We start from the raw sequence: 23,103 nt of genomic DNA on the forward strand, positions 1-23,103 counted from the left end.
AGGATAAATTTTATGATACAGACAAGTTGCTAAATACCAACTGCCAATCATAACAGGGCAATATAAAAAGGTAAAAGACAAGTGAACAATAAATTCAATATATAATAATTGAGTTTATCAAATAAAGGAAATGTTTGTACTTTACTATGAAGATGCACTTTCTTTTTTCTTTTCTTTTTTTCCTTTTGGTTTGTCAGACTAAAGGCATGTGTCACCACCGCCCGGTGAAGTTACACTTCTTAATATAGAAAATTCAGTTACTTAAAGGTAATTTTGAAAGTCTACAGATTTACTGAATAATTGTTATATTTATTCTACATGTATAGAGATAATTTCATCACCGGATAAAATGGCTGAGTGGGTTTAATAATGTTATTTTTGTTCTAAGAGTATAATGTGGAAATGAAGATTTCTGAGTCTCTGAACTCCCTTGTTACAACGTGATCATTTCTGTCCCTGAAGTAAAAAATAATGTTCTTACTCATTAAATTAATTAGCTATAAGTTTATATTCACACTAAAGATATAGTCTAACCAAAGGGGACAGAAAGGTTTTGGTTATTTAAAAGTCTTCTAGTGGACCAATTTTAACCTTAATGGCAGCATGTCAACCCACCTACTGCCCTACCCCAGACCAACTCTTAGGACTATTCACATCCTAAAATTTTCTTTCAGTTTTGGTCTTGCAACCATGTGACTTGATAAAAAGTAGGTCACTTGAAAAGGAAGAAAGCTCAATAAAATGAATTACAAAGACAACAAGATTAAACTGATTGCACTGTTTTCATATACCCTCGCTGAAACCGTGCAAATAGGAAGCTGGCTGTGGTTTGGCATGTAGCAGCATGTGACCAGTGAGGAGGAGGAAATTTCATTCTCATTAACTGTTGCAGATTTACTGCAGTGAAAGAGGGCTATGTAACCCGAGATGTGACAGTACAGAAAGATCAAAGCCTCGGACTGGAAACTAAATAAACCCTCTGGCTACTTCCTGCAAGGAAAATTCACTTTGGCAATGTAAAACAGAGCCCAGTTAAAAACTACTCTCAGCTTTATGAGCTGTCATAGCAGCCCAAGCAGTTTGGGCTGGCTGAGTTTAGAACATTATATTTCCTTGTTTTTGTCTTAGATACTTCTCTAAGGAGATTTACAGACTAACTCCCCACCCCAACACAACAAGAAACTTGTAGTCGAAAGATCACAGCCACTAAGCACACTAACGCAGGTCTTCGTTTGTAAGTACCTTTTCCATTCATTATAACCTAGTACTTTGCTCTTAGATTTAACTTGGGAATATGAGATTTACTTTGACATCTCACCTACAACCTGTACAATTCCTATTCAAACTAAATGCAAATCAGCTATATAGCCCACATGGCTTTTATATGATTAGTAAGCTATTTGTACAGCACATCCAGAGTGACTATGGGCAACATGGAGAATAAGGCAATTAATATTACATTAAAAGGCCTACGGCCCAGCATTGAGTTTCTGCTGTTCTCTTAACAATTTGAAGAAAAAAAAGTTCCTGTTTGATGTCTTTAATATATGAAGAACTTAAAAACTGTTCATAACAGGTCACATCAAAACTGACAGGGCTGGAATGAATAACTAACTCTACTTTGAATTACACAATACTCTCCAGGTAAGGAGTAAGCTTAATACCACTGACTCCAGACTCAAAGCATAAGTGACTGCTCCACTGCTCTCATTTTAAAGGAGTGATATTGCTTATACATTTATTATTCAATTTATAATATGAATAAAGAAGCATTTGAAGTGATAATTTGCATTGCAATAAAAATATGTTTTTTTTTTAAATGCAAGCACTACCTAGGTCAAACATCTCTTATGAGCATTCATCTATGCTTAAAGACTTTAGACTGTTTCCATTTATACCTGCAATTATTTTATTTTGAAACAGGGTCTCATAATCACCCAGGCTGACCTGCCTTTAGATCCTCCTGCCTCAGCTTCCTGAATTCTGGGCTTACAGCTATAAGCTTATAGCTGTAAGCCCAGAATTATACAGATTATATACAGATATAGACCAATATACCTGATTAAATTCATTCTTAATTGTTTTATCTGTAGAACCCACAAAAATGTAACTAATACACTTGAAAAAGACATGAACTTTAACACTGATAATCACTCTTAAAAGGTGCCTATGTGTTTAATTTCCCAGTCATGCCAGCATTAACACCCGTATCATGTCTTTGAATACAAGGCTATACACATTTGATATGCTAACATTTTTTACAGGATTTAGCCCTATTATTTTATGTCTAGATTCAATTATACCATTTTTTTTATCCTAAATGAAAGTCTTAATGAGAATAATGTAGTTTTTGTTGTTGTTATTTTCTGAGACAAGGTTTCACTGTGTTGTTGTAACATTGTGTGTCCTGGATCTCACTATGTAGACCACCAGGCTGGCCTCCAACTCACAGGGATCCGCCTGCCTCTGCGTCTCCAGTGCTGGGATTAAAGGTGTGCACCACCACTGCCGGGCTTATAAATGTGGTTTATTTATACACAGCTAATGTGCATGCTGCCAAGGACCTTGCTCTGGCATACACCGATGACAGCAGTTCTACTGTCAAGTTCTCTTGCCTCTAAATTTGCAAAGGAAAGTAAATAACTGAAAATACCTTTCCAACTAAGCACTACGACCTCTCTAGGATAAAACATCTTCCCAGTTTCCAGTGATTTTTGGCTTGCACTGTATTTCTCAGTAAAGTTTATAGTTTGCTAATGCTTATGTGTGATAATCTAATAAAATCTAACCTTAAAGGTTATAGGCCCAATTTACTAATAAAATCTAATTCAATTTTCCATGGGAAATGCAGATAATTAGTATCGAAGCAGTAGAAGAGGCCTTTCTCTGCAAGAAAGAACTGTCTCAGTACATAGTTTAAATAAATGACAAGTAAGGCTGAAGTACAGCAAATTCATAAGGATGTATTTACCAAGAAAAACCAGAACCATCATGTAAAAATACTTTACCCGGCTTAGTTAGCTGAATAAATTATTTGCACAAGGCATTTATCCTTCAACACCGAGATAATCTCATCATTTCACTCTCACTTTAATACAACTGGTTTTAATTTTTAGAGAGAATTTAAGGTAATGAACTAATTACTTAATGTGTTAATAAACTCACAGCAGCTTGCCTCCAAGTAAATGTAAATTACCAATTTGCAAAAAAAAAACATGTCAAATGTATTAAGGCAAAATAGGTTTATGATTTGTCCTACTGAGAAATGAATGCCACATCTCCCTTTAAAAAGCGCTCTAAACTTCCCAAAAAAGGTCACTGGTGATTAATGTATCTCCTTGTCATCTGGGTCCAGTAACTGTGCAAAACCAAGGCTTGTTGCTTAAGGACTTCAGTGTTTATTACCACCCAGTCTGCTTCCATAAAAATCTCTGAATCTTAATTTCCATTTCCACTGTTTGCCCTCTCTTCCTCACATACATGATTTTGATCGAATGTGATATGTGAAATTACACAGATTAAGGGAATTCAAGTTATTTGCTTTTTTGTACTTAGATTAAATTTTTAAAAAGTCTTAAACATTTAATTTTTTTGAGAAACTTAAAGGCTCCTAGGAATATTTTATCTTGAAAAATGAAACTGGTAATATCCAGAAATATAAATAAAATTTCTCCTAAGGATTATCTTACATCACAAGTCTCCTAATGTAAAAATCTTCCTTTGTTTCATGCAATGCAACACCACTGTCATGCCGTTACTGCCACTCATGCTCAACAGATTTATATCACTACTATCTTAGGCATAATATCCTCTGTCATAAAGCTTATGAATGATTGTTAATTTCAAGAAATTTTGTGACATATTTCTACTCTCTTAATACAAAACTAGAAAGAGGTTAGAATTATTTCTCTGGGTTAGGCCTGGACAGCACATATTACTGGGTTATAGATGAACTTTTACATATGTTAAAAATGTCCTTTGGATAAATGAATATCTATTTATAATTAATTTATAGTGTATTATAGAAGTTTGCATAGATTTGGATATTTTAGGTAGAAACATGCATAATGTCTAAAACAGAGCAATTTTTAAAGTAAATGGGATAATACTCAACCTTGCTGTTAAAGTCTTGATATATATAAACACATGTATTTATAAAGAAGTTGCTTTTGAAAAAACTATTTTTTAATTTCTATGTATGAGTGTTTTACTTGAATCTGTATGCCATTTGTGTGCCTTGTGCCATGGGGCCAGAAAAGGGCATCAAATCTCTTGGAATTAGAGGTACAGATGGTTTTGAGGCAACATGTGGGTCCTCTAAAAGATCAGGTGGTGTTATTAACTGCGACGCCATCTCTCCAGTCCCTCTTCTATATTTCCTTTAGTCAAGACTTAAAAACTCTAGAAGTGGCCCTTTTTAAACATCCCTGCAAATATCCAGAACTAAGAACGAGTCAGTAGGTACCAATGTAATTCATGTCAAGAACTCATATGTAAGAAGTTTAACAGTGCATGGAATATGGAATATAAAGGATATTGAATGGTTTTTGTTTACTTATCTTTAAAGATTACCGGTATATTGCTTGATAATGGCCTAGTAAACTAGGTTTGTGATGGAGGATGATAAAGGTTGCCTTATAGTAAAAGAAATTTATATATATAGAATCCTAGTCTTAGGAAAGACAATACATGAAAAATTAAGGAGCTCTTAAGATGGCTCAGGGTAGTAAGAATGCTACCTGGCAAGACTGACAATCCGAGTCTAATACCTAGGGTCCACGATGGAAGAGAGAACTGATGCCTGCGAGTTGTCCTCTGCCCTCCATATCCATGCATTGGCATGCACTTATACTCAATAAATATGTAAGTGCAAATTATACTTAAAATTATTATAAAGCATTATATATTTTATTTAGAGAAATGTTATTTCTATTCATTATGATCTTGCAACTAACATTTCAGGTGTTATTTAACGGTTCACAAAATAAAGAGACCAGCAAAAGGCATGCATGTATAGTATACAAGCTTATGTACGAAACAAATAATAGTAAAATACTCCAAGAAAGAAAACAAAAGGATATAACTAACACACATAGAAAATGAAGTCAGAGGAGGCAGAGAAGAGGTCCCTGTGCAAGTCCAGTCCACTTTGACCTCAGCAAGATGGTCAGTGACTGACATCTCTCTACCAACCACAAAGAATGCCAGGCTCTCTGAAAATTATTTTTCAAAGCCCCAAGGAAACTTAAGCAGACTCTGTAGTTTTTTTCCAGTTTATGAAAATTGGATTCCTATAAAAGGAAAATGGACCATTTTTACTGCAACAAAACCTGATTTGTAAAAGCTGGAAGCAGTTTAAGGATACTCTTAACATGAGGTTCTTGTTAGTCTTGAAAAGTAAGAGTTATAATAAAAAAAAGCTCCAAAAATATGGCACGAATACGTAGTACATAATAGGAAAAAAATCACCTCGCCTTGCTCCCATTATTTTTAATTAGCTTCAATACCAAGTCCCACTTTACCCCCAACACCAGTTCAGACTTGGGAGATTTGCATTTGACACTCTCATTGGCAACCCCATAGCTAATGCCTGGAGCCCTAATGCATTTTGCATTAGCTCTAAATGTCGGGAAATCCTGGCGCCAAGAGGTTCAAACCAATAGTGACACATGTCTAAAGCCAAGGATTTGCTGTCCAACTGCCAGTATCTATTTTATCAAACGTCCGGTCTCTCTTGTAGACTGAGATAGATGAGTTTAACAGCTTTCACTGTTTCCAATTAAACTGCCTCACCATATTACAAAGACGCCGGCATTAGGACTATGAAGCACCTTTGACTTGGACTTTAGGAAAAACAACAATATAGATTAGGTTTAAGACGTCTTTCAATTTGACTTAGTTTCTCAGATTTTAATATATATATTTACTTACTAAACATCATTTAAGGAAAAAAGAAAATCATTCTTTGAACAATTAAAAAATATGTATGTCATATAAGTTAGTAATTTATTCTTTACCAGATGTCACTTGGGATCAACTACTTTACAGGAATCTACTCAAATTGAAATGTTCCCATAACAAAGCCTGAAAAGCCATGGGAGTTGATTGGCAGGTGGCGCTTCCCACTTCTGTAATCTGTCTCATGCACTGTCCCACATATCACTGGCAATCATTAAATCAATAAATAAATAAAAAGTTACTCCATACCCTCCAGTTTGCCACAAGCATATGAGACAAAAGTTACTATACTACTCACGCTTATGAATCAGGAATTATGCTCCTGTCCTGTGGCCTGGGATAGCTACATGCTTTAGTTATGTTTTAGCTTGAACTATCTACATAGTTTGTTTAGAATTCTGCATGGGACATTTGTCTTTTCCCAGTCATTTATACCACTATGTACTCATGGACATTTACCTAGTACTTTAGGGCTATAATCTAATATTGATTTATCTTATTGGGGGGCTGAAGAGATGACTCTGTGATTAAGAGCTCTGTCCAAGTCCCAGCACCTCTTCAGGCATCAACGACCATCTGTAATTCCAGTCTCGGGAGAAACAGTGCTCTCTTTTGGCCTTTGTGGGCACTGCACACACATGGCACACATACATGCTTGTAAAACACTCATACGCATAAAATAAAAAATAAAAATCTCAAAAAATAAAAAAGATATATTTTATTATTATGGGTCTGTGTGTGCACATGAATTCAGGTGCCCATGAAGGCCAAAGGCATTGGATCCCCTGGAGCTGGAGTTGCAGGTTTTTCTGCTGCTGGGAATTAAATTCAAGTTATCCACTCTTAGTGCTGAGACAACTCCATAGCCAAAATTTATTAATTTTTAGTGTTTCAAAATCTTTCAACATGTTTCTTTTTAGGTATGTATATGTGCCTACTTGACTGTAGGAGCACCACGTATGTGAGGTGACTATGGGGGCTGGAAAAGGGCATTGGTCTCCTGGAACTCGGGAACTGCCTAGGTTAGGTGGGACCCAAACCCAGGTCCTCTGCAAGAGCAGCATATACTTTTAGCCATCAAACCAGCTCTCCAATCCCCCTTTTAAAAATATTTTTTAAAAATGTTTTAATGGGGGCAGGAAAGATGACTCAGCAGTTAAGAGCACTGACTGCTCTTCCAGAGGACCCTGGTTCAATTCCCACCACCCACATGGCAGCTCAGGATTAACTGTAAACTGTTCCAGGGTACCCGACACCCTCATACAGATATACAGGCAGGCAAAACACCAATGCACATAAATAAAAAATTTCAGTGTTTTAAACAAAACCAAAACAAAACAAAACAAAAAAACAATATTGGTGATACATTTTTACCTTTTATACATAAATCTTCTATTATTCTTCCCCTGGATAACTTTGCTAGGCTTATCTATGAAAACAGTAATGAAGAAGCAGGGGAGAATTTGCGAGTCCTCTGGCTATTTCCCTGACTTAGGGGAAGCACCACAGATGCAACACTTGCCCCCTTTAAAGGTATTTAGAGAGTCAGGATTGTCAGGGTTTAAATCCATAAGGACAATATTTGTTCAAAGCCTAAGTTCTTCTTTTCAATTCCAGGAGAAGTGAAAGTAAGAATTCAACAATTTCAGGTTAGTGAATGGGACATTTATTGAAATATTCTTATATTATTTGAAATCAGTTAATAGTATAGAAATTTTTATAATCAGCATTTTGAATGGATGTTCTTTGATGAGTTTTAAAGTCCACCTACTAGATATTAGAAACCGAAAGCTAGCCACTAGTATAATTTTCAGATCAGGAACATTATACACCAAAATCACCATAGCAAAATATGTGAATAATTATATAGCATTCAATATGCCTAAATATTTCCATAATCAAAATAAGTACACCTAACTGAAGATCCATCGTTTGCTATTAGAAAAGGAGAAAATAGCTATATTCAAAAGCGAATCCTATTTTTGAGGAGTTGTAGGGAGGAAGAAGAGGGTGAAGACAGTTAAAACACAACTCATGTATCTATGAAATTTTCAAAGAATAATTATAAAAATATTAAATAGGTGAAAAAGTAAATTATTCGAGAATAAAATGTATTTAACTAAGAATTATTCCAGAATAACTCCAATAGAATGTGCAAAAGGTCCATGACAAGCCCGCAGACACTGTATCTCCACTCATTAGCATCTCTTTCATTTGATTTATTAGCTACAAAAAAGTCAACAGTAAATTATTTCTTCTGCAAATAAAAATAAAAAGTGATATGCTTATAGGATTTAAAGTATATAAAGTTATAAAAGATGATAAAAGACAAATTTTCTTAGGGAAAGTTCTTTTTAAAGGACAAGCAATTCTCAAATCAAGATAGTTACAGTAAGTACATTACTTTTTTGATAATAAAGGAGTCTCTCCAGAGTCTTTTCAAGGGTAAAAATATTTAAGTGGCTTCTTTACTTCACAAAAAAATTTATCACAGTAATTTTCAATAAAAAGTCCTACCTGAATATTCCCAGTCATTAAAATTTAAAAGAAATAAAAAATACTGAAATATTTAAACATTAAACTTTATCATTAATTATCTCTCAATAAAGCTATGTCCTTTTATAAAACTATTATTGAAAATAATAGTCATTGTTGAATTGGTTTCAAGATTTATTGACTTTTGTATATTCAATCCAATTATCATATTGGTATTTTTTGAGACTGGGTCTTACCATATGACCCAACTGGCCTAGAAGCATTTTGACTTATGTCCCCAAGGGCTGAGGTCATAGGTATATACCATAGTCCTGACTATTTATTCAATATTAATCAAAATGTTTAATTTCTTTAAGGGCATATAATTACATAAAAATGAATATAAGTCTTATTTAAGGAAGGCAAAATTAGTAGCAGTTTGCTTTATTTAGATTGGCAGTATCTATAGGATGATATAGGATGATAAGAAACATACAGGGAAGAATAATTACAATGGTAGAACAATTAGGTTTATAAATGATATAAGCAATTTTTTGCTATAAATATTAAGACCATATGCCCAAATTATCTTTCATTTTTAATTTTATGGAAAACATTAATACTGTGAATTGTTATATGATAGAATTATAATTAAACAGAGACTGTATTTAAATATTTATAACTGGAATGTCAGACACCTCAGAAATAATCAAAAGTCAAATGTTTTTTGTAAAAAAAAATCAAAAGATAGCTATCTGTAAACTAGATTGTATACACTAGATGATCAATAATATTTATATCAACTATTATAATTATATTAAAAAATTTTAACTGATCATTCAGAGTTATAACATACTGGTCAGGAGAAGACAGATAATGTGCATCACTTAAATTGATTTAGCCTTTGCTATTGATTACCCTCCACAGCTTCAAAGTAAAATGGTATTGCTGAAATACCACTCACTTATGCCACTGACCATGGAAAAACTGAGCCACTGCCCAACTAGACACTTCACTCCTATTCACTCCGATAGCATTCATGGTGCTGGAAGGTACTTTGCAGGCTACTTGGGAGGGAGAAATCTTCAGTATTACCTAGCTACTAACACTGCAACCTACAATAGCAAACTTTCTGCAAATCATACTGGCATAATAGAGGCACAAGTGTTATAGGAATAACTGCCACTTTCTGATTAGATTCAAAGACTGCCCATGAGATGGAACCCATACCTGCCACTGACAAAGCGGCCAAGAACCTGAGAATAGGTAAGTCGCAGGCGTTAGGAGAAAACCTGCTCTTATGCTAAAGAAATCCAGCAATAAAATGACTCCTAATAGGACATCACTCAACCCTTTCAGACAAACCCCTTGCAATCGATGATAATTAACACAGAAACTCACAACTGGGCAAGGCACAGAGCCCTTCACCCTACACGGAAAGTAGTTATCTAACCCCTACTCTTAGGGCTCGGGGATCTTCTTGGAGGAAGAGGCATAGGTGGTGGATGACTCCCAGGAAACAAGCATCTTACAGAGACTATAGGGGCTGACGCACATGTGAATGCACAGAGACTGACAGACAGCATGCCCAAGACTTGCACGGGACCAAATCCCAGCACGAGGAAGGGGACAGGGACACACAGTCCCACCCTTAATCTAGAAGTCACTTTCAATTAACACCTGCTGGGGGAAGGGAGATTTCAGTTGAAAGTCAACAGTCAGAATGAAGGAAAGCATTAAACCTTAGTGAAGGCAGAAGGAAGAAAATGTTCACACATTTTAGCAATAGTTTAAAAATCTGTAACATGATTGATGAAGCTGGACGGCTGCTGAAGTGAACTTTATTACTACTGAAAAGCAATGCTGTCTTATGAGACACTGTTTTCCTTATGTATTTTACTGCTAATCCTACAGTTAGAAGTCTCCTACTGCCGGGCAGTGGTGTTGCACACCTTTAATCCCAGCACTCAGGAGGCCGAGACAGGTGGATCTCTGTGAGTTCAAGGCCAGCCTGGTCTATGAGGTCCAGGACAGACAGGGTACATAGAGAAACCGCGTCTTGATACCTCCCAATAAACAAACAAACAAACAAGCAGATAAATAAAGTCTTCTACTAGTCGAGACAGAGCTTTTTAGCAGACTGCTCTATGAATGTTAAACTATATGTCGTGTGTCTTCATATTTTGTTTTGGACACACCAGGAAAGACACCAGGAAACACACCTAGAAACAACTGAGTTTGTCAGTTTGCAAACTACTATCTATTTCAAAGAACAGTGAATATTTTTCAAAGTAATAAAACATTATTTTTTAATAAACTAGCTGAAAAATAATCACTCTCCTAGAGAAATAGAAGGTTTTTATCCTCCGTGTACTAACAAAGGCAGAGATATTGAGGACTGAAGAAAACCCTAGCTTTTCAAAACAAAGGAGATGCCACACCTGAGTTCTCTTTTGGAACATGGCTTACCTGCCGGGGAATGAGTGCTGCCCAACCACATCTCCATTCTGGAGGTGAAAATCATTGAAGAAATCTGGGCTTATGGCTCCTTCAGCAGCAATCAATCCATCTAGAAAAAGTCAAAGCAGTAACTAGTGAAACATACAGGGAATAAAATAGAATTACCTTATTGAGCAACATATTAGAAACCTATTTATTTAGTCTGGAAAGAAAAATGTCAGAATGGCATGCTGTTGTCCTGAGAGTATAGAGTGTACACAGAAGGCAATACAACATAAGTGGTCACCACATTTTATCATCATAATAGAGCTGTCACCTAGTCCCTACTGTGTGCTAGGTAATACCAGTGCAGGTAGACTCTCCCCAGGGGACTTAAAGTATTGTGGGTAAGAAAAGGCAGAAAAAGATAAAGGCATTCTTTGTGATAGTCAGGGACAGGCTAACAAAAGATCATGGATAGAGGTAAAGGAGGCATGGAACACCACAATGCTGGTAAACAGTAATACTTCAGCATGCGTCTCATCTTATAACCAGAGAGCTTTAATTACACAGCATGCTTGGAGAATATATCAAAAATAATTTGCTGATACTAAACACTTAACAATTTAAATGGCAAACATTAAAACACACACAGACATGTATTTAAATGTTTATTTTTAAATAAACGTGATTTGCACATTGTGTTAAATGGGTAAGCTGTATAAAATGTAAATACTTCTTGATGACTTGGTCTTTATTAGGTATTAATTATTATACAGCTATACCATCAGGTTATCAGATATATTTGATTTCCTGAAGAGCTTTACACTGCTGGTTTTGCTTATAAACATTTATTCTTCTAAATCTCAGCCTGTTAGTATTTCTTAAAAATGATGTAAGAGTTGTATCACTTTCTCAGTTGCCCCAAGATTCTAAATGATCTGCTATTTGTAGGATAATGCAGAGGAATAACAGTTATTTGGGAATAAGAGATGTGTGTTATGGCTTCAGGCTGTCCTAAACCTAGAACAAACCCTCAGTATAAGCCTTAGGATAAGCTGTTTGCAAGACTCTGAGGACTCTGTGAGTCGCCTGTGCTGTATCATTGAATGTAGAAATACTGGCCAGGTCATACTGATCAGGTTAATGAAAAATATGGCAAATAACTGGCATATTATTTAGTTACCAAATGATTATTTTCTATAAAATACTTTCATAATAATAGTGTGATCAATTTTGTGAAAAATATACACAATTAAAACATACAATTTCCTTACAAAAGAATTTCTCTTTGAATACAATAAAATAATTTATTTATAAATTATAGACAACAGTAGATATATGTATCATGTGAGTATTAGCACAATAAAATATAGAGGAAATTACTGTTTACAGGGGTTAGAATATCTAACTTGGGGAAAGGAAGAATCAAAGGTATAACTGATTTGACTCTTCAAATATCAGTAGGACTTAAATGACATTTGATTGAGGAGGCAATGGGATGGCTCAGTGGGTAAAGGCCCTTGCGGACAAGCCTGATGGCCTGTTTGACCTGAGTAATGCAACTGGTGAAAAAGAACCAGCTCAGGCAAGTTGTTCTTTGGCTTCTATACACATGCCACAACATACAAATAAATAAATATACATAAGTTATTTGAGATAAAGGTGTATTCAAGGGAGATTCAACATACCACACTGCGATTGTTTTACTTATTTGCATATTGTTTGTCTCCCAACTCTTCCTAGAATGATAGCTCTAGAAGGACAAAGACCCTGCCTTATTCACTGACACATCATTGGCACCTAGTAACTCCGTTGTTATCCTCTCAAAATACTTGATTGAGAACATCATCTCACTTCTTCTGCTTTGTGCTGCCAAGATGTGAACAGCTCTCCTACACCCATGCCTTCCCCACCATAAAAGCCCTGAAAGCATGAGTCAAATAAACATTTCTTCTACTGAAAACAAAACAAACAAAAGTGTATTCAAAATTGCTCAAATTCTAAATTTAACTAATATAGTTAGCAAAAGAGCAGGCATAGTGCTTTGTACTTTAATAAAACTTCCACACTAGTAACTTGGTACAAATCATGAATTAATGGCTTTGGTGGTTATTTAATTGTTGAGTTGTTAGTGTATAAATGCAGGATAGTCCTCTATACTGTGTGATACACATTACTGTAATTGGCTTAATATAGAAGTTGACTGACCAATAGCTGGACAGGTAGAGATTAGACAGGACTTGAAGGTAAAAAGAGTGCAAAGAAGAAGAGGAGGAGTCACAGGGTTGTGAGCCAGATGCATAAGGAACAACATGGCAAGGTCATAGATGAGGTAAACCGCAACATGGCAGCACATAGATAAATATAAATGGGTTTATTTAAGTTGTAAGAGTTGGCTGGAGACAAGCCTAAGGCTGAGCATTCGTAATTAATAATAAGTCTTTGTGTGGTTATTTGGGGAGTAGTTGGCAGGACAGTACTGATCAGTGGTCTAAATGGAAAACTCCACCTACATACATAATGGGTATTAATCTTATTATTTTACTAAATTTAAAGTACTTGAACTTCAACTAAAAGTAACATTTGGTTCTGATTTTACATCTGCTAGAAGTTAAAGATTCTATGAATCAAATACTGGGTAAACATTGAGAAGATACAAAAACAAAATCATGGGGAAATCTAACACAGCAGAATGAGAGGAAAGAAGCTAAAAAGATAAAAACTCAATTTTGTATTTAGTATTTTGTGGCAATCTGGTTAATGTTAACAAGGTTAAGATTAAAAAACTCAAACTACTTTGCAAAATGAAAACCAAAATAACTCAGGATGAGAATATGAGAAACCTGTCAATTGTAGAATAAGTAAAATACCAAATGATGTTAATTCTACACTTAAGACCAACACAAAGAATTTACCTGATGTTTCTGAAATATAACTGTACACAACAAAAGGGGGAGACACTGTCTAGATCTCTATGCACTACATCAAGAAATGGCACAAAGGTTCATCTAATCCCTGGTGGACTTCATGGAAACAAATGGCAAAAATTCATAAAATGAAAAGTATTGAGAACTTGTCTGTAGGAATCCAAATCTCCAAACTCACAACATCAAGCCTGCATTGCTAAAAGCTCAGCATCTTCTGTCAGATGAAGGAATGTAAAAGACAAAAGACAAAGGATGTCTAGGGATGGTCAAATAGTCACAACTTATTTTCCCAGCAGTAGTCACTGTTTCTAAATTTCAGTATACAAGATACATACATACACATACATGTATATCTATGGATAGATACATAAAACATATCTACACACATACACACACATGTGTGTGTAACTTCAAAGATACTATGATTAAATTCTAAAGGGTCTTGCAGACAATATCAACTTACATTCTAAGACACTGATTTAAATGAATTAATTTTTAGAAATGTGGTATAACTTGATGTGTTCTGACATTTTAATTGTATTAAAAACCAAAGTTGAAGATACTATGAATAATGATTATCTGGTGTGGGAGGTCCTTCTGTTTATGTGTTGCTTCTATTGGTTAATGAAAAAAGAACTGGCTTGACCCAGCATGGTAGGAGGAAGGCGGGGTCAGGGAGAAGCCATGAATCTGCCACCTGAGACAGACGCTGGGAACTTTATCTGGTAAGCCACAGCCATGTGATGATATAAGACTAATTGAAATGGGTTAAATTAAGCTAGAACTAATAGGCTAAGTAGCATTTTAATTAATATATAGTGGTTATTTTGATTCTGGGCAACCGGGACGAATATGTGGCCCCTCCTCCAACAATTATCTTTCAATATTGAGAATGATTGATTAGGATTCCTCTGAATCATATACTTTGTATTATTTTCCTTCATAAATTCTGATCATGGAAGGGAGAGTTACATGCTGTGACTCAGAAACCCAGGTTGGCTGGAGCACAAGACCTACAGGCTGGAAAGGAGCAGCCCCTTCCTAACTGCTGCAGAGTTTGGTTAGGAGGGAAGCTATTCCATTTGCAAACTGGAGCAGAAAAGTTTTGGAATTCAGGTGCCTTTATTAAATATAAAATGGTATATAATAGTGAAAATTTTCAATATGTATTTATGAAATACATAAGTGAATATGCGAACAGTATACTGATTAATATGGTATCAATTATTAGTGATTAGATATAATGGCAAGTTATATTAGCATTCAATCACTGATCGTACACAAATTTCCATTAATTTGGTTAGGATTACTTGAATTCTTTCTTTCTTTTGTCGGTAACAGACAAGAGCGCATGGTCTTGTGCATGTTAGGAAAACTTTCTACGACCCAGTGCCCTCCAGTCCAGCTAACACTTTCATTTTTTAAGCCTTTTACAAGTCTTTACTGGAAATCTTCTCTTTTGTCTCCTCAAGTATAAATGATTTCAACATGGTATTTTTAATATTAGTGATAATGTAAAAACATTTAAAGCAAAATATAGAAAAGTTTACTGTATCTGTGCCAAACTCATTACCCCTGGAGACAGCCATGCTCAACAGTGTTATAATAGATACAACATTTGTGTAATTTTGAGTAATATCTTTTTTAATTTTGGTCTTTTGAGACAGGGCTTCTCGGTGTAGCCCTGTCTGTCCTGGAACTTGCTCTGAAGACTAGGCTGGCTTCAAACTCAGAGATTCACCTTCCTCTGCCTCCCAAGTGCTGTGATTAAAGGTGTGTGCCCGGTTAGACTATTATCTTAAAAGTATTAGCAGGGTTTAGAAGGGAAAGCTCTAAATATTCCTAATTATCACCATATGTAATACAATAGTCTAGAATTAAAACCAAGTAATGGTAGCATTAAACTGCTTAGATAAAATAAGAAAACAAAATAAAATTAATAAATTACATATTTAATAGATGCAGAACACAGAACAAATGAGTGTCACATTGTTAACTAGAAGTCAGAAATCCTGGAGATGTTTAACTTACACATCCTAGAAAACAGGAAACTTCTAACGGCCATTAACTATCCTGGCTACACATACTTTAAATGGAGGTTACACCAAAGACGAACTGGGAAAAAATCTTACTAGTTTTGTGTGTGCAGGAACTATTATCTGAAATTATTAACAGAAGACTGCTTGTATACTAAAAATGTGATTACAAAGTTTGGGAGCATGCTTGACTAGCAGATAAAAGCCCCTTTTTATAGCACACAAATGAAGCATGTGTTTTCGCTTTGGTTATCACCTTACCTGAGTTGTAGAAAAGGTCAGGCCTTTCAAGAATGTCCCCTTCATGGATGTATGGCTCAATTCGATCATCACCATACAAGTACTGTTCGCTCTCATCCATCTGACGACTCTCGACCATCTCCAACCACTGAGAGTTATGCCAGCGAAACTTCTCACTCTGAATTTTCTTTGCCCATTCTTCATCATATTCCTATTACACACAAGCAGAAAGTGTTACCATGTAAGTCTACTTGCTTACTGCTCAGAAACATTTTTCTAAGAGGGCCTTCATTTGGGTCAAAGGAAAATTAAAAATACCTGCTTAGAATTGTGTTTCAGCCATAAAGAACAACTAAGTATATGCCAAACAGGTCATTCAATAGGTGACTTGGCTTTTCTTTTATCCCTAAAAGATGACTTAGTTACAAGTCACCCATAGTCCAAGAATAAACCTTATAACACCAGAAATCCTATTAATGCCACAAGAAATGCCAGAACTAAATGTTTCTGATCTTTTATTTTAGTTTTTATAAACAAGTGGCATTCTTAAAAAAATAGTTGATTAGTAGCTTATTTCATTTGGCAAAAAAGCTAAAACTAACTTTTGGCTTTGATTAAAAAATGAAAAAATCTGTTTGAATTATTTGAACAAAGATATATTCAAGGGAAACATACAATCTGATTGTTCTATTAGAATTTAAGTTTCAAGCACATGAGTTGAGTTGTCAGTCGTGGCCCAGGGCATATAAAACCATGGCTGAGCCATACCACTAAAAGCAAAACTGGCTTCCTAATAGTAATTGTGAGATATTACAGATATAGATAAAAGATACACTCTCTAATATATTCATAAAGTTTATTTACCATAGCTATACTCTGAAAAAAGAAAAAACCTTATTCAGTTATTATCTCATACCATTTTATAATATTTTATTATCCTAACTCAAAACAAAAATCCATCTGGGCTGGCGACATGGCTTAAAAGGCAAAGGCACTTGCATCAACGCCTGATGACCCAAGTACAATCACTTGAACCCACACAGTGAAAGGAAAGAAATGACTACTGTCCTCTGACCTCCATATGTGTACTGTGGTACACACATACAAACACTAAATATTAAAAGTTAAAAAATTAAAAAAATATCTAATAAATGTATAAGCAGAAGGCTCATCACAAGCCCCAAAACTTTAGCTTCCTTTTTACCTTATGTACACTTAATGGTATTTATGTGTATGTATATTTTCTGTGTGTCTTCATGTTCACATGTATGGATGCATGTGCATATGGAAGGTCAGGAAGGTCAGCCTTGAGTGCTGTTACTCATGCTATCTACCTTGTTTTTGGGGAATGGTCATTCTCCAGCCTAGAACTCAATGAGTTGAGTGGTCTAGACTGGCCCACCAGTGAGCCACAGGGACTCTCCTTCCCTGCCGACCCAGTGGTGGGATAATAGGTGCCTCTGACCTGCTTTTTAACAAGTGGATGCTAGAGATTTGAATTCAGGTCTTCATACTACCTGAGTCATCTCTCCATCCTTCCTCTTCAGCAGTATAACAACTAATGAACTTGAATGTAAAATATTAAGAAGACTGACAAGATTACAAACACAGAAACCAAGAATATCCATGGCTGCCTTGAAACTCTTCTAGTAAAACAATTTTTTTAATACAGTGAGCATAGAAGGTAGCAGCAAATATGACAAGGTCATGCCATGCATTCCTTTAAAAATCGTGCCCTCCTCTTTTTTTCAAGGTCAGTTTATGATTGAATTGTCCTCTCAGCCTGATGCATCACAACAATATAAGAGTAAATACATAAACACCAGGAATGACACACTATACTGCAATTTTCATTAAAAATAAGCTTCTCTGCACTGGTGAGATGGCTCAATAGACAAAAGATGCTGGCAGCTAAGCCTGATGTCCTGAGTTTGATCTCTGGGACCCACGGAGCAGAAGAAAACTGCCTCCAACAAGGTGTCCTCTAACCTCTGCATGCACACTGTGACAAGTGCATGCTATACACACATGTAAAATGAAACTAAAAGAAGCCTTTTCTGATTTCAAGTATATATTTTTAGTAACTAAAATGGCCTTTGACCCTTAGCACTGCACTCAAAACAGTTCTAATCTCTACAACTAGCATAATGATTGATGTGTATTATTGCCGAAAGGGTCACAACAAAAACGCTCTGGGGAAAAAGACAAAATTAGAAGGTAAAAGGAGGGAAATTATTCAGTAGTAAGCTGTTACCACTTAGGAAATAGAAAATTACATCTTACAAGAGCTTCAGCAATATTTACAGAATCCTGCTACCAAAAACATTTGGTTATATTCAGCAGAGCCAGCATGAGAGGTGCCTTGAGCTTTAATAGATACGTATACTTCTATGTTGTAACAACATATTATAAATTCAAAGGACAAGAAATCTCAATCAAGGTGATCAAGTCTTTAAAAGACTTTTAAAAAAATCTAAATGAGCTATAACATTACTTTTTGAAAATATTTTGATCTTGCAAAAGTATTTTTATTGAAATATAAACACTATTAAAAAATACAATATCTTTATGTAGAGAAAACTGCCTTACATCCCAGTGTATGTGCGCATGTGTGTGTGGTTTTTAATGGGCCTCTAAATTTCAAGTTTATTCGCTTATTTATTCACTGTGGGTGGGTGCATTAGTGCTATGGTGTGCACTCATGGGGGTCAGGGGACAACCTTGCTTCTGGCCCTCCTTCTACCATGTGGGGCCTGTAGATAGAGCTCAGGTACGTAGGCTGGGTGGCCAGTGCCTTCATGTGTGAGTCATTCACCACACATAGCTGATGTTAAAAATTAACATCTTTTTAATTTAGAGGCTAAGTATGACACATTTTAAAAACAATATATTGTGTTAGTTTCTTCTAATGAGTGATAACCTAACTTATGTTTTCTAATATTTACCAAACAAAATGTTTTAGAACTAAGTATCTGTTTTGTGACATACTATTCATTTAAACACTGTAAATTAACTCCTCAAGTAGCAGTCAAGAGATCTAGATCCCAGTCATACTTCTGCAGCTAACTGAAGTATACATCTTGCTAAAAGATATTATTTGTAGTCTCGGGTTTTTCACTTGTAAAAAATACAAATTTAGGAATTATTTAAGTGCTAACATTCTGTAAATATAACCCTATAATAAATATCTTTTACTTCATAAAGGTATTAAAGAATTACCCCAAATAACTAAGAGTGGTGGAACCCCCAAATGAGTAGAGTCAAAAATGAATAAAGTCAAGCTATTACTATCAATTCCCTATGGCATTGCTCTGTGATTCCTAAATGCCCACTTTCCATCCCACAGCAGGAAACGGCCATGCGAATGTAAGCAGTTCAGTCACAGCTAGCACATATGATCATCCAGCTCTACCAGCCTCTGTAGGAACGCTCGAGGGAGACACCTCTCATGGTTGAAACGCTCTTTTCATGAGGGGGTATCCCTGGGTTCTGTCTTCAAGTTTTGATTTTACCCCGAATTTAAAGGAAAACATGGTTTGTCTTTCATTTTCTTCTCTTCTCAGTTTCTGACATTAGGATCTTAAGCACTCAGGTTCCATAAACTCGAACGTGTCACAAAAGACTTATGGTTTGATTTTTACATGGAATGTGCCATCCTTTTTGAAGTCCTACATCACTTTGTTTACTAGTTAACCACTGAAACATTCTGAAGGCTTCCCCAGCCTATTATCAGAGTCTGGGCACTCTCAGGGAAACCCTTGTCACTGGCTTCCGTCACACCTTGTATCTGATTAACACACTCTAGGATAACACAGAGCTACACAGATCTGCTTTGTGTCCTGGAGCAATTGATGGGAAACAGATTTTTCCCCCTTCTTTAATCTGGCAGTCCCTTAATTGAGACTGCAATATGGTTTATTTAATAAAATTTTTCATATTAAATTAAAACAAGTCTAGAATAGTCCAGCCTTTTGTTAAGGCTAAGTAGCTCCAAAAATGAGACTTTTTATAGTTTAAAAATATTTTCCCCCAAATACACACATATACACTTGTAGTAAACATACATTTAATAAAGTTGTTGGGTTTTGTATATATACTAGCTCTTTTCCAACATGGTTGTCCCTAGTATGGACCTTTATATAGTCTGGACTGAGACAAAATTTAAAGCAGACCATTAGGTACGATTATCTCCTCAGACAAACTTTTTTCTAAAGTACTGAGAAGACTAACCTGTACAGTAGCAATTCAAATATGCCACTTTAAACCTCAAAGTAAAAATACATAGATGTATAAAATTTAAATAAGAAATCATGATATCTCTTTTATGGTTTGTTTGGGTTTCAAGTCCAACTGTGATCAATTAAATGAAAAAAAATATGTAAGTATCAAGGAAGGAATATACAAACATTCATGTATATGTATTTTAATTGTTTAATTTCTAACAAGCTGGAAAAATATCTGAAATTTCTGCTTTTTTTATGTGATACAATAATGAACTACAAAAGAGGGCCAACCAAACTTTTGGCATTATGTATAATTTCACTGCATAGAATTAAGAAAAAATATTTTTAAATGTACTTACATTGATACATTAAAAATGATCATGTCTGTAACCAATCAGAAACCAGATCTAGCTTTTGGCAAGCTTATTGAACAAGCTCTAGCAACAATTCATTTGAAAAGTCTCTGCTCTGTATCTACAACCAACCTACATGCTAATAAAAGGAGAGTAAGGCTGGGGAGACGCCTGCATGGTAAAAGGCTGACTCCTCTGGTGTGAGACCCGAGTTCAGACCCCAGAACCGACATAAAGCTGACAGCCACTGCGTGCCTCTGTTATCCAGTGCTCCCACAGCACGATGGGAGGCAGACATGGGACAATAACCAAAGGCTCATGGGCTAGCTAGTGTGGCATGTGACGCAGTGAACACGTCTCTAAGAAGGTGAAAAGTGAGGACCAGCAACATAGGTTATCCTAACCAACACAGGTACCTCCACTTAACTTACACATACACACACGGGGGTGGGAAGAGGTAAAGGGAGAGAGATTTTTAAAAGTTAACTATCATGTACCCATTTTATTCAATTCTTAAGCATTTTATGATGTTTGAATTCCTGGTTTCTAATCTTAACCCAATGCATTTTCTCTGTAATTTTAAGTATTTTCAGATACATTTTAAAGTATTCTCCTTGGTAGCAAGATTATTAAAAAAGCAGCTTTTCCATCTGATAGGCCTTCTTGGAAATCTTTGTGAGGACAAGTTAACAATGTATAGAGACTGCATTTATACCCTGAATAGTTTATCTCATTTAAATAAGTCATCAATCCTATGCAATATAAAATTTTCTGTACTTATAATACCTTACTTTTCCAAGTTAAAATACTAAAGCTGGGTATTAACTTGATTATTGAAACGCATTCATTCCATCCATGATCATAATCAGTTGCAGAAAAAAGAAGAACTACTCTTCAAAATCTCAATAGATTAGTTATGAAAGGGCAACAAGGACACTGGTGGTAGAAGGACAGAGACACCGGTACTGTAGCAGAGGACATAACCACACCTCTGTTGTGAGCGCCATGGAGATAGCACAGGACATCTGTTGATGGGATCATACCACACTACCGTTCTGGGATGACTAGCTTCCGTGTTTAGATGGCAACTCTCAGTGCTCTCCAGAGTCTAGACTGTAAACTTCAATACTCAAGGGCTTTGCACTGTTGAGTTCTATATGCCAGTAGTTACAACAGTGTCTGGCACACACTATGTGCTGCACAGTAAACATATCTTAAGTGTATGACAACCTAATCACGTCCGAAGAGGTATTTGTCTGCCAGTTTGAAAGTTTTAAGGTTGTCAAACATGAAGTTGAGGCCATACTAAGGACACAAGGAACTGAGTTTTAGAAGCCCTGAGGAAGTCTGTGTAGGTTCTCTTCTTTTCTTGATTCCCAAGGCCTGGAGTCTTAAAACAGAAGTCCAAGTACCTATGTTCTCTCATATGGCCTCCCTGCTCACCCCCACACTGGTACCATTCATGCCTCTCTAAGCTACAAGCAACCTCAGTTGGACAGCAACAACTTATTGTTACCACTGGAGAGATTGTAGTATGCAGTATGTAACCCTCTTTGGTTTAAAAAGAACCATCACACGTTTCAATTCACGAATTCAGGATTCTGGCCCAACTACATTAAACAAATCATCACTATAACAGTATTTGCAAAATATTGCAAAATTTGGGGATCAAATACTTTACTGAAGATGGCATATTTTCCTAAGGAATTCAGTGTTTAAAGTTTGTGTTATTCCACATTATATGTCTTGAGCTGCAAATAAGTTTTTTCTTTAGATACCAATGGCCTTCAGCTATAAATAGTCCCATATATATAGTTATTTTAAAATTATGATATAATAGCTTCTATAGGAAACCAAAATCTAGTAGTGAAAGCATCTTAAAAGGTCATCCGCTCCTATCACAGGCAAGTTTCTAACAAAGTCCTCACAGAATGAATTACTTAGCCATTACTACTTAGCATTGCCAGAGATTTCACATTGTCTCTTGATAGCTTTCTTTAGTGCTTTGCCACCTTTGCTGTTTCCAATCACTGTTTCTCTTGTTTCAAATTATGCCATGCTTCTTTTCCTTCACTTCTGAAACAGATTTAGGATGGACAATTTGCACCCTCTATTGTGATCAGTAACACTGTCCGGCCTCAATGAACAGCTCTTGTGAGGGTAGAACCGTGCGTTAAGATGGCTTCCTGCAGATCACTGCAAGAGGGGCAGAGGACTGTGACCCAGAGATGGTGCCAAATCCAGTAGCAGCGCTTTTAGGACACAATAACACAGTTGTACATATGTGCTCAATGCCTGGACAGCATGCACAAGACCTGTACGAGTTCAAGTCCGACAAAATGCCAGGATGGGGGGGTGTGAGGGACACAAAATTCCATCCCTAACTGAGAAGCTATTGGTAAAGGATAGAAAGGGAGCAATTGATTTACTTAAGGGTGTAGCCTTGGAA

The 23,103-nt window shown here is 35.9% G+C and overlaps 1 protein-coding gene across 2 annotated transcripts in view; it reads right to left on the reverse strand.

The window, feature by feature from the left end:
• Kifap3 (kinesin associated protein 3) overlaps nucleotides 1–23,103 on the reverse strand; it is a 137,168-nt gene that overhangs the window by 22,352 nt on the left and 91,713 nt on the right. For both annotated transcript variants that reach the window (XM_057770387.1, XM_057770388.1), the window contains exons 18-19: nucleotides 16,100–16,289; nucleotides 10,903–11,002 (exon numbers count right to left, since the gene is read on the reverse strand). In XM_057770387.1, the coding sequence (XP_057626370.1) occupies nucleotides 10,903–11,002; nucleotides 16,100–16,289 (290 nt within the window). The remainder of the gene's footprint in view (nucleotides 1–10,902; nucleotides 11,003–16,099; nucleotides 16,290–23,103) is intronic.

This window comes from Chionomys nivalis, chromosome 5 (genome assembly GCF_950005125.1).
Source record: "Chionomys nivalis chromosome 5, mChiNiv1.1, whole genome shotgun sequence".
Taxonomy (NCBI): Eukaryota; Metazoa; Chordata; class Mammalia; order Rodentia; family Cricetidae; genus Chionomys; species Chionomys nivalis.